Below are 12,383 nucleotides of genomic sequence, written 5' to 3'. Positions count from 1 at the left end.
TTTTTGGGTTTTTGAAAAACAAACGTCGAACGAGTCCCCCGTGATGAGCCAATCGTCGAGGTAAGGGTAAACTGGAACTGAAAGTCTGCGCAGGTGTGCCGCTGCCACTGCCAGGACCTTGGTAAACACCCTTGGCGCCGAGGCTATGCCGAAGGGGAGTACCTTGAACTGGTAGTGTTTGTCCTGAATCACGAACCTTAGGAATTTTCTGTGCGCTGGCAGCAGCAGCATTGAAATATGAAAGTATGCATCTTTCATATCCAATGTTGTCATGAAGTCCCCGTTTTAGCAATGGAATCACCTCTTGCAGTGTTACCATGCGAAACGTCTGGGGCTTTATGAACTTGTTTGCTGGGCGCAGGTCTAGAACAGGACGCATGGCGAGATCCTTTTTGGGTACAAGGAAGTACACTGAATAGATAAGAATCGGGACGGCTTCTATGGCGTCCTTTCCCAGCAGCGCTTCCACCTCTTGGATCACGATCTGCAGATGTTCCACTGAAAGGCATCAATGTTTCGGCAGTCTGAACTGTGGAGGTCAGGCGAATTCCATGCAGTAACCGTGGGCGACCGTCTTTAAGACCCACTAGTCTGAAGTTATCCCCTCCCATGCCTTGAGGAAGGATGTTAATCACCCCCCGACCGGGGAGACATGGGAGGGGACCTGGACTTGGTGGTCATTTCTGACCAGCAGTTGACGCTCCTCTGGAATTGGAGCCTCTGCCTCTATTCTTTCCACGCTTCCGACCCCTCTGGGGGTAGTAAGTGAGATGAAGTTGCCTGTGCCGAAGTTGTTCCTCGAAAGGACCGCCAAGAATGACTGCCCCTCTGTGAAGAGGGTTTCTGGGAAATCTGGTGCAGCGACTTAATAGTCTCATGCTCCTTGTTGGCTGTCTCCAACGCATCGTCTACCGCCTTCCCGAAATGGTTGGCCTCTTCGATGGGTTTGTTGATAATGGATGCCTGGGTCTCAGGCCTGAAGACCGACGTGCGCAGCCACGCGTGCCTCTTAGGAGAGTACCCTGTGCGAGAGACCTGCCTGCTGTCTCTGCGGTGTCCAGGGTATTCTTTACCACATTCTGATTGGCAAGTTTGCCCTCCGAGACAATGGCGACAAGCTTGGCTCTGGTTGGTTCCGGAACCTCTTGAAGGCCTTCCTGGAGTAGGTTCCATTGCGCGTCGACATAGCTTGCTAGTAACATCATGTTATTGGCAATCCGGACGGTATAGGCTGCCGCTGATGTAACCCGTTTACCTAAGGCATACAACTTTTTGGACTCCTTGTCCGGGGGTGACTCTCCCGTGGCAAGGGGAACCCCTGCTCTCTTGCGAGTGTTGGTCACTACCAGCGAGTCTGGGATTGCATGTCCTTTAACATAAAGCGGGTCGGTGGGGGAGGGTCGGAAATGTATTTTCGACCCTTGGGTTCACAGCCCTAGTCTGAGCGGGTGTGAGTAAGGAAGGGGCCAGCCATCTCTTTACAGAGCTCAAGAGAGGGATAGACTGGCTTGCCAGAGGCTTTTCATTAATAATGTCCTCTGCAAAATCTTGTTCGGGCAAGGCTTAAAGCGTGGCAATTTTAAAGAATTCCACTGCTTTTTTCAACAAGTTGTTGAAAGCCATTTGATCATAAACGGGGAAGCTTGTCGAATCGAGGTGAATGGGGGAGAGTCGAGGCAAACGATAGAGTTGTGATCGTCCTGCTGGGTGTCCTCCCAGTTGTCCGTTGCTCCTTGATCTTCCCCATAGTTGTCCAGAAAAGAAGACTCCTCTTCTTCTGTATAGATGTCTCTATATGTGTCCATCTGGACATCTTCTTGATAGTCAACTTGGTGTTGGACATCTAGGTGTTGGACATCTTGTATTTGAGGGTTAAGGTCTACCCGAGCTTTTTTCGGCGGAGGTTGATCAGAAGCCCTGAAAAACTGCTCCAGCCGATCCATAAACCCCTCGAATTGCTCCGTGGTCCACTTGGATGACCCAAATGGACCTAGCTGAGTAGGAACCGTGTTCACCGTCCTAAGGCGTTGAGAGGGTCTCCTCAGGGTGCTTGAGAGGGGTACCTGGCTTTCTTCGTAAGAGTCTACGGGATCGTCTTCCCAATCCGTGGAAAAAGTTTTGGCGGATTGGCCCATAACTGTGGGCGGGACCGGTACTAGGCCCACCGCCGTAGCAATCCTATTGATGCTCTTACGGATAGTCACCGAATCTTCGGGAGACACCACCTCCGATGATGTGTCAGCAGTGAAAATGTCTTCCGCGGCTCCAGAAGGGCCAGCGGATGGCTTCTCGGGTAGAGGCCTACTTGTAGTTTTCAGGCCGGTACAGGCCTTGGAAACCTTGGAATCCGTCAAAGTTTCTTGTTCTGAAACTTCGGCGCGTGTAGTTTGGGGAGTAGCGCCCTTGTTATGTTTTTTATGCCCAGTCGTCATGCGCTGCTGCGGATGCGGGGAAGGCTTCGGATCAGACCGATCCGTGGTTGCCGCCGAAGTTTCCGGCGGACCCGTTGGCGCTTTGGCCTTCTTCGACGAAGTCGTCTAGGAGGGCGCTTGGGTTGTGTGCTTTGTACGGTGCGATTGTACGCCCCTGTCACCGGGTGTGGTCCCTGTAGCAAGACCAGAGTAGAGTGTGGAAGGGTCGGGGACGGGCGTGGCGGCCCTAGAATAGTCCGCCTCAAGCTCTATAACGTCCGCGTTGGACGTTTGGTCATCCGATGTACCCCCGTCACTTTCGGCTGGTGTCGCGGCAGGGGAGGGAGGCTCCACGCGTGACATTCCGTACGCGGCTCACCGCTTCAACCGGCACTCCTTAAGGGTTTTAGGTTTAAGGAGTTTACACGGCAAACACCGCTTTTCGTCATGCTCTAGGGGGAGACAAGCGTTATACAACGTGTGCTCGTCTTTCCACGGATATCTGACCCTACACACAGTGCAGAATCTAAATGGAGTCCTTTCCATAGCAGAAGGGAAGGGTGACCTGACCAAAAAGGAAAGCAGTGGAAAAGAGGAAAGACATAATAACAGCATGGCAAACCCCGAGCCCACTCTCGCTACTGTGTAGGCCGGCCAGAAGGCCCGACCACGTGGAAGTTCGAACGCCGGATCTTAGGCGCGGAACCCACAGCCGTAGATGATTCCCCCTTAGTCTTTGTCGAAGATTTTCTTGAAGGGCGAAGTGACTTAACGGGGAATAAACCGAATATTTGGTAAAATAAACAATGCCTCATGAAGATCTCCGCTATAGGGCGACCAGTTATCTGGGCGGAAAAAAACAATCTGAGGGACCTCGGCGCGTGAGGGTTTTGGGTACTACACACGTCACGATAGGGATAGTGTTTCAGACATGCCTATGCCGACGTCCCCTTTCGGTCCCCCGAAAGACACGATGCAATACTCTGCGGTTACCACTGGATGTCGGACCATATGCACAGCATGTGATTCTAAGCAGATTAACAAGCATCAGAAATATTGTTTATTTAAAGCAGAGCATCAAGAAATACCCACATTTACAAGCAAGTACCTTAAAAATATAAAACCAGCATATAAAATACAACGCATACAAAAATGATAAACTTTCTTCACACAATTAGAAAACAAGCAATTGTTAGCATAGTTTAAAGGGAGCTGCCGAAAGATGCAACCTCATGCTGGAGACTCTGAAGAATATTACAGGAAGAGATCTGGACCCTGGTTGGGCAATCCGAGGCACTTGGAAGGATTGCAAAGTCGGGATGAGCCCTGTTGCAGTGAATGCATCGCTTAGGTGGGGAAGAGGATTGATAAAGGGCTTGGAGAAACACTGCAGTTGAAGCCTCAAGATCCAACTGAAAAGGACCAACATTGGAATGCAAGTCTGAAAACCCCAGGCTACACCACACCCACAAATTGAGGTGTCTAGGAGACCACATCAAACCTAAATTACACTGCATCCAACCGGAGAAGGCTTCGTGAGCTCTGAGACAAGTGATCACTATCTTACAATATGGTGCTGGAAAGGTTACCTAGTATCCCCTTTGTCTAGTTTCTCATGTAACATTTTTATGTTACCCCTTCTATAATTAATGGCAGGTGGCAGTGGTTTACTTTTTCCTACCATTGTGTGTTTTTACTACGGGCTGCGTTTGCAGCTGTAGTAAGGCACCCATTTTGTCATAATGGCCTGTCTTCTTTTTTCGCCATTTCCTGTTAGAAAGGTCCTTTTTGAGATTTACTCTGCGCACCATACCAGGTTTGGTCCCTTTGTTCGTTTTGTCTTTAGCGGGATTCACTGTGAAGCCTGCATCTGGCTCCAACCTGTCTGGCAGGGGCAGGAAGTGAGGGAGGTGCCCGAAACTCCCTGTGCTTACTCAACTTGGTTACAGCAATGCACCCAAAGGTGCGATTGATAGCTAGGCTGCGAATGAATGGGAGAAACCTGCATAAAACCTGCATAAAAGGCGAGGCTTTTTGCTTGGAAGGCAGAGTCGACCACTGGACGAAGAAATCCGCAGAGGAACTTGGAAGAGATGCCTGCTGCAACTCCTGGAACGTTGGTTTGCCCGGTGAAACCCTGCTGCAGTGCTGAAGCTCATTCGAGTGCTATTTACGAGGGTCGCAAGAAGCTGAAACCGTGAAGATTTGCTGATCTGAAGTTTGCCCATTGCTGCCGCCGACCTTCCATTCGTAGTCCAGGAGTCCTCAGATGTCCTCCCTTTTGTCCCCACGACTGAGGTCCAGGAACAACAGGATCTGCAGACCTACAAAAGAACAGAAGCCATCTGGAACCAATTTCTTAAAACCAAAAGGTACAGTAAACGAAGGGGACTTAACTTTTGTTGTGTAGCCTTACTAGCTCTCAGTTGAGACTGGTCTTGGTTGCTTTTGCAGAATTGCTTGCAGCTTTGCGCCTCACAAGCCTCCCAGCTTGTGGCCCTACAGTGATTTCATTTTCTACAAAGAATTCTAAAAACTTTGGGCAAGACTTTTTACTTACCTGAAAGAAGTGCTTCAGCTCACCTAGACTTTTTGTTAATTAACATTATCTGTCCTGGCTCCCTGAAAGACTCTTAACTCTGACTTTATGCTTTACCTTTCTCCCAGGAAAGGGTTAATTTACTTTGCATTGGAGGGTTCAAACGTACTTACCTGCTTAAGAATATTTGTTAACCTTTGTTTTATTCCCTAAAACCTTTTCTTTGACACCAAACTCAGTATTGCTCTAAACGTGCCAGTGACATATTAATGTCCATAGTGTCCTAGTTACTTAAGTCACCTGAGGGTGTAGGAAGTGTGTGTCACCCCGATGGGCATCTACTAATTTACTGAAACTGAGAGTGTGTATTTTGAAGTATATTTTTGTGTTACATATATTTGCTCGCTTCTAAAGAAGGCTTATTCAACTGACTGTTAAATTAATAAATCATTGTTTAATCAAGAAACCTTGAGTGTAAGTGTTTATTTGGATACTTGTCACTATGAATCTCTGTGTAAAAACCCTACAGCTCACAATGACCCCTCTTGAGATAAGCCTGGCTGCTCAGGCACACTACCAACCTGCGTAGCACAGACTTACACCAGACTTTGGGTTACCTATTGTCTGAAAGTGTCTGTGTAGGGAAGGGTAAAGTTCCCAGGTATCCTACCTGGTAGGATGGGGTGAAGATGTTGCAGGGGGAGGTGGAGGAGGAGGATACTGCATCTCGCGATCAGGTCTCCCACTCCCCAAAGACCTCTCACCCAGGTGATCGCCCCGCATTGGTCTACCCCAGGGTCTGGGTCCAAAGGCGATGGTTGTGCCCTGGCAACCTAAGCGAGAAATCCCCGGGGACTAGCGGGTGAGACACCATCTGGTTTCTCACACTACTAAGGGCAGCACATAATAACTTAGTTACAGCTTTCAGGGAGGCTATGTGAAAAGGTGCAGAAATAGGTACAGGACACCAGAGTGCCATCAAAAGGAGTGGGTGCGGTGGGGGGAAAAGAGGGAGGCTTTGTAAATTAGCCAAGGAACCACAAAAGTGGATTTGTGAACAAACACTGAAATCAGTTAACCATACAAAAAGACTTACCTTCGTATAGTATCCAGGGTACAGCTTTTCTGTGACAGGAGCAATGTAGTCCAAGAGGAACTTGAGCCACTCGCTCTGGAACTCTACTTGGTTCATATGGATGTCGACAGTTGGCACATTTTCATACCCGCCAGCAAGACGCTTGTCCTAGAATCAGAACAAATTAACCCAGTTACCAACTCATGGTCGGAAGTGAGAGTGAAAATCAACAGATCAATACAAGCCATCACTACAGTTTCATTGGCATTTCTGGCTAATTGTGTATCATGTGTACAAACAATATATCTGGATCTATGTGGTTAAAACAACCCTCATAATGTGGTTTTACATTTGGTCAACTCGTTTTGTGCAACCCTGGACAACCTTGTATTTATTTGTTACATATTATCTTAAGACCACACGTGAAGGGTTCAGGAAGACCATCCAGTATTAGTTAAGCAAGCATTCCGCCAAGTTAGCCAACGTGGTAGAGTAGTCTGGCTTCATTCTTAGGAAGGATAAGGATTAGTACAAGGTACAGTAACTAGTCTTTTTACTGCACATGTTTCACTGTTGTAATGTTTTACCGCTGACCCTTGACCACATTTCTTGCCACAAAAATATAGGAGGGTTGTTTGGGCAGGGCAATATGGAGTGGAGGGTGGCTGGGGTCGAGGGATGCGGGTATCTCCTGTATTTTGCAGAAAAAAGGGCACACTCAAAAAAGCAAAATATTTGCGGTTAAAAACAAATAGAACCAAAATGTACAGATAATCTCAGAGCAGCATTCAACAAAGATAAAGACACAAAGTATATTTACTGAAAAAAATATACTCTTTATTATAACTTCATTGTCAGGACAGAATTCCATTTTTAGCTAACTTTGATGTACCCCCTCCATTTTATGCTGGATTCCTTGATTTTCTCACTCCCTTTTTCCTCCTAACCAGGCTTAATCTAAAGCTTGAGAGTGTGTGGTTCTATTTTTATGTGTTCTACCTTATGGGTCCAGTGGTATCCCAGATGTACCCCACAGAGTCAAAGAGAGCACCTCTCTCTATTATTCATGTGGCTAGGCCTGGCTGGTTCCTTTCCGATTCCCTCCTCCAAGTCACCAAATGGAGGTTGTGTTTGTTTGCCTCGAATACCGGAGAGGAGGGCCACATGACTATGACTTGCCCCTTTGTGTGTCTGAGAGGTGGTGTCAGCTTTGGCCACTGGATGCCTGCAGCCCAGGACTGGGGGCTGTAGTCAGCCTAAAGCTAGTTTTCACTGGTCTAAGGCTGAAAGCCGCCTTTCCTACCACATTTGCAGCCCCCTACACATTTTTATGGCATTTCTGGGGTTGTGACTTGTTATTCTCTCAAACAAGCTTCATCTCAAGCCCAACAGAGCTTGGCTCAGTGTGTTGTGCCCTGCCTTAAGAGCCCCATGACTCCAAAGGAACGGGTATCCCCTTAGTCCCTCAGGTGAATGTATCCACTCTACGTTGTCATGTGTCTAGGCTGGTGGTGGTTTGTACATCTGCATATAATGGCACCACTGGGTGGACTCCATTTAATCCGGCTGTGCCGTTTTTGACTCTCTGCTCCATTCATCAAAATGGAGGTTGTAATTTGTTTCCTTGAAGATCTGAGGGGTAACGTGACTATCACTTGTTCCTTCTGTCTGTGTGCAAGGAGGTGGACATCTTTGGTGTGCATGTGTGTGCCTGTCTGTCTGTGTGCTTCCCAGGACACAGGGCTGTAGCCAGCCAGAAACAATTTCTGACTGGCATCATCAGGTCTCCGCCTGAGGCAACATGCATTAATTCCTTTGTTTGAGAGACCTTTCCAGAATGAATGGGTGTGCTTGGAGACATGGGGCCTCATTACAAATCAGGCGGTCCGGAAATAACGGTGGCGGTAAACCCGCCGCCACCGTTGTTTCCGGACCACCTGATCCCGACTCCTGCAGGCGGGAGGTGATGTTCCTGCCAGGTTTGACCTGCCGGGTTTAACACGGCCCGCCTGCAGGCGGACGAGGAAACACCGGCAGCATTACGAGATGCTGCCGGTGTTTCCATGATCCGCATTGAGTCCCATAGGACTCAATGGGAATGGGGATTAACACCATTCCGCCTCCGTGATTCCCGGAAAACCGGGGTTGTAATGCCCCGGTGATACCGGGAATCACGGAGGCGGAATGGTAATACGAGTCCGGTGGTAACCAGGCAGTTTTACCGCCTCGGTTACCGCCAGACTCGTAATGAGGCCCATAGTCTGCTGTTGGGGAACCACCCCTCTGTTTGAATTATGCTTGGTTTGTGATTGGGTGCAGTGTTCACACACTGTTTCCCAAGGGGGATAAACGTGGACCCCTTGCCCACTCACCTAGGCTACAGCTGGATTTCTGATCCTGCATTCTGGAAGGACTGCTGCTTAAGAAAGGATGAAGTATTGGACCAGCCCTTGATGTCCTGAACTATTTGACAGTGAGACTCTGCCTTTCCAAAGAAGACTAGAAGGCAAACGATGTTGCCCATCTGGCAGAACCCCACGTCTGCGATGTCCGTGGCCACCGTGATGGTGTGGTCCGACGCCACCTCGCCTTCCTGCAGAATTTCCAACGTCTCCGACATCGGTATCCAGTCAATATGTCGAATTTTTTTTTTAGAAATGCCAAAATGGCGAACAAAAAGTGTAGAATTCTTTTTTTTAAATGTATTGTTTTTTATTTTGTTTAGTTAGCAAAAAAACCATGTTTTTTTAAAAAAAAAAAACGGGCGTTAGGGGGGATCCCCCCAAAAAAATATATATTTTAAAAAAAGCCATTTGAAAAAAAATAATTCCGCCACTTTTGGTTCGACATTTTGGTATTTCGAAATAGTGACTGTCGGAAAAGTCACTATAAACCTCTGACATCTTATCATTGGGGAGGAAGTCCAGGATGGGAACTATCTTGAACCACAGCTCTCGGTCGTAGCACACTACAATGGTGAGGGCGTTGGCGGCCTTGATGGTAGTGGTCGCAGAGTAGATAACCCGTTGCCCCATGGCATCTAATTTAACCTCACTTTCCAGAGGGGTGGACGCTACCGAGGAAGAAGCGCCTGATGACATTCTTGGCCGCTGCCGATACCACAGAGTCCGGCGATGGTTGGGCCCGCAAGCACTTGGGCGCTGAGTCCGGCACCCTGCAATTCTCCTCAAGACGATCCCTCTTCGCCGGGGCCGTAGAAGGGTTCTTCATGAGAGCCAAACATTTGTCCCAAATGTCATCCAGGAGTGGGACTGAGAGGATGGTCTTTCTCTTCGCCTCATAGTGCTGGTACAGGAAGCCCTCCTTCTCCTCTGAAGCGAGCTGGAAGAGCTCCGAAGATCTGGAGATCATCACATGAAACAACCCTATCTCGTTCGGCGGAGAGGGTCTGTGCCCGACGTCATTGTTGTGCCCGTGTCAGGGTCCGTCTCATCCCTCTGGGGTGGGTGGGGGCATCAGGGAGAGGGAGGCGAGGGGTGGCAAGGAGGCGGAGGGTGCCTCTTCCTCTTCTTGGCCAGCTGTTCCTCCGTCGCCAGAGAGTCAGCCGTTCCCGGCGTCGCGGGAGGGACCGCCGGCGCAATAGGCATCCCTGTCTGTATCTCAGAGACCAGAGTATACAGTGCAGAGAGAATATCCATTGAGAGGTCTCTAGGTGGCAGCTGAGGCAGAGGTGGCAGCTGAGGCGGAATAGGAAGATGGGGCTGGCGGCCCAGGCCCTCGTTGCCCTGCGTCCCTCCGTCGCCTTCCTTGCTGGTATCCTTGTTGTCTTCATTGTCGCCTTCGTCAGCACCCTCGTCGTAGGGCTTGCTTCCGATGTTCTCCTCCTCCTGGATGGTTTGAAGGTAGACGAGCCCCTCCTCTGAGGAGATATCCGTGCCCTGGAGGACCTCCGTCCCCCCCACCTCCCTTCTTCGCATCCAGAGGGGATGGTCTCGGGGAGATATCGGCATCTTCTTCTCTGGTGTATTCTCTATGGATCGGAACGCAGCCTCCCTCTTGGGAGGAAGGGCCACTCTGGCCTTTGGTGTTGCGCCCTGTGGATCCGCCTCAGCCGCCTTTGCGAGAGACGCCACCACCATCTCGATGGAAGGCTGAGCCTTTGCTGGGCGTACCTGGTCCTTCACAGTCAGGACCGGTCCCTTGTCCTGTTTGGCTTTGGGCATCCCGGACACCTTGTCCTGCTTGGCCTTCTCCTTAGGGAGAGGGTCATCGCCCGATCCCCCTTGGCCTTCTCCGGCAGGTCAGTCTTGGGCTTCTCCTTTAGGTTGGCTGGAAGGTCCAACGTCCTCTTGGATGAAGATCCTGAGTGCTGACTGAAGTCGCTGGAGACGTTGGATGCACCCTGGTCGCCAAGGAGCCCGCCACAACGGCGCTCCCGGTGGTAATTGACTTGTGGTGCTTATCCTTCTGTTGGACCCCCGCGGGAGGGGCGCCTTAAAGGTCTTAGAAGCCAGCTCAGCTTTCTTGGAACCAGGAGAGGCATGCTCCTGGGACCCACCCAGAGCAGGGGCCTTGGCCTGTAGCCACTCTTTCAGCCGCCATGCCGACCCTTCAGCGTGCGAGCTGTCTTCTCCTGGCAAAAAGCACAATCTTCCTCCTTGTGCGTCAGGTACAGGTAATAAAGGCACTGGGAATGCTTGTCCGAGAAGACATTTGGTAAGCTGCAGTCGGAGCAAAGCTTGAAAAGAGGGGTTGTATCCTTCTCCGACATCCACGAGGCACAGGCCTGAAGAATCTTCTGGGAGCCACCATGAAGAATCTCGACGAAATCTGCCCTTGAGGGGTCGCTGAAGAATCTGAACCTCCCTCCCTCTGAAAAATATAGTAAAACTTCCAAAAAGCGAAAAAAAGCAGTAAAAGTTCAAGAGCTAAACACGAGTACTCCGAACACTTGAACATGCGGTAAAAGTCGGAAGATGGCTGCCAGAGGAGGGGCTTAGTTAGAGGGCAGTCATTGGCTGGGGGCAGTATGACCCAGAGCTCAGTGATTGGTTGTTAGGAGAAAGACAGTTCAGAAATGAAAATGAAACTGATTTTTTCTTTACTGAGGATTCCCAGCCTGACAAGGAATATTCATAAGCATGTGAATCCATGCCAGACCCCATGCTGGAGAACTTAAAAGATTGGAGTATGAGAAGGTGAAGTTAGCTTCGATAGCTAGGTTTGGGGAAACTCCTTCCCAGGATCTTAAGAGGTTTAGGACCCTCAAAAAGACTGATGGTATCCCTTGGGCTACCTGGGTGTGTGAATGTTTGAAAAATCTAGATGGTTGGGTAAAGGGTTACAGAGTGAACACCTTTGAAGGAATGAGACATCTGTTTTTGTTGGAATCTATTTTTGATGCCTGCTCTCTTGCGCTGAGACAGCACTTGGCTGACTCTAAAGAGATTGATCCCAAGATGCTAGCAAAGGCTGCTGACTGGTGGGTTGCAAACAGACCTACTCACAAGGATTCTCTCTCAGCAGGAGGGGGCAGTATTGCACCGGAACCAGAGGGGCAAGACCTGGCAGCCTGGCTCCCTTTCAGTTGAAACTGCAATCTTTCTAAAGACAATCTCAGGGCTATTCAGGCTGTGCGCAAAAGCTCGACCAGGTCCCAGTACCATAGCAAATGCACCAGATTTTGCTTCTGGGAAAAGGACAAACAACTAGATCCGCTAACATGCACTCTAGATGATGTGGTACATTCTGGTGTGCAGGTGGACACCTGCAGCACATACCTAGCGGCCATCAGAGTTTACAAGAATTCATCAGGGTACACCTTAACAGCGGCTAATCCGGTGGTGAAAAGCTTTCTTAAAGGGTTGTCGTGGCTGTTTCCGCCAGTGCACAGGCCAGATCTAGTTCTTGCAGCATTGGCTCATAAGTCGTTCAAATCTACGGCATCGGTGGACATCAAAAGGGTCACTCTTAAAACCATCCTTCTTGGCCTTCCGTCGGCCAGGTAGGTTAGCGAGATCCAGGTGCTCTGGGCGGCTGAACCATTCACCATCTTTCATAGGGATTAGGTTGTCCTCAGCACAGACCTCAAATTCCTTCCAAAGGTGGAGTCATTCCATCTCAAGTGGCCCTCCTACAACGCCCAGAATAGAACTGTTCCCAGTGGAATATGTGAACATGCTGTCAGGGCAACCGCCACTGCGGTTGCTTTTCAAAGACACACCTCATGGGACGTCATCAGCAAAGCAGCTAATTGGGCCACACCATCAGCTTTTTGCAAGTACTACTCACTGGATAGCAGCTCTAGAGATCGGATGCACATTTCGGACAGACAGTGCTAAGGAATCGGTTTGCCTCATCCTATGGTGGTTCATGTCCACCTCCCAATTTGAGGTGT

At 49.5% G+C, this 12,383-nt stretch overlaps 1 protein-coding gene across 2 annotated transcripts in view; it reads right to left on the bottom strand.

Moving 5' to 3' along the window:
* PLOD3 (procollagen-lysine,2-oxoglutarate 5-dioxygenase 3) overlaps positions 1 to 12,383 on the bottom strand; it is a 796,608-nt gene that overhangs the window by 85,376 nt on the left and 698,849 nt on the right. For both annotated transcript variants that reach the window (XM_069646170.1, XM_069646173.1), the window contains exon 17: positions 6,047 to 6,193. In XM_069646170.1, the coding sequence (XP_069502271.1) occupies positions 6,047 to 6,193 (147 nt within the window). The remainder of the gene's footprint in view (positions 1 to 6,046; positions 6,194 to 12,383) is intronic.

The sequence above is a fragment of the Ambystoma mexicanum genome, chromosome 1p, assembly GCF_040938575.1.
Source record: "Ambystoma mexicanum isolate Mex_15411 chromosome 1p, UKY_AmexF1_1, whole genome shotgun sequence".
NCBI lineage: Eukaryota > Metazoa > Chordata > Amphibia > Caudata > Ambystomatidae > Ambystoma > Ambystoma mexicanum.
The sequence above is the reverse complement of the archived record's forward strand: the minus strand, read 5'-3'. Positions and strand labels throughout refer to the sequence as shown.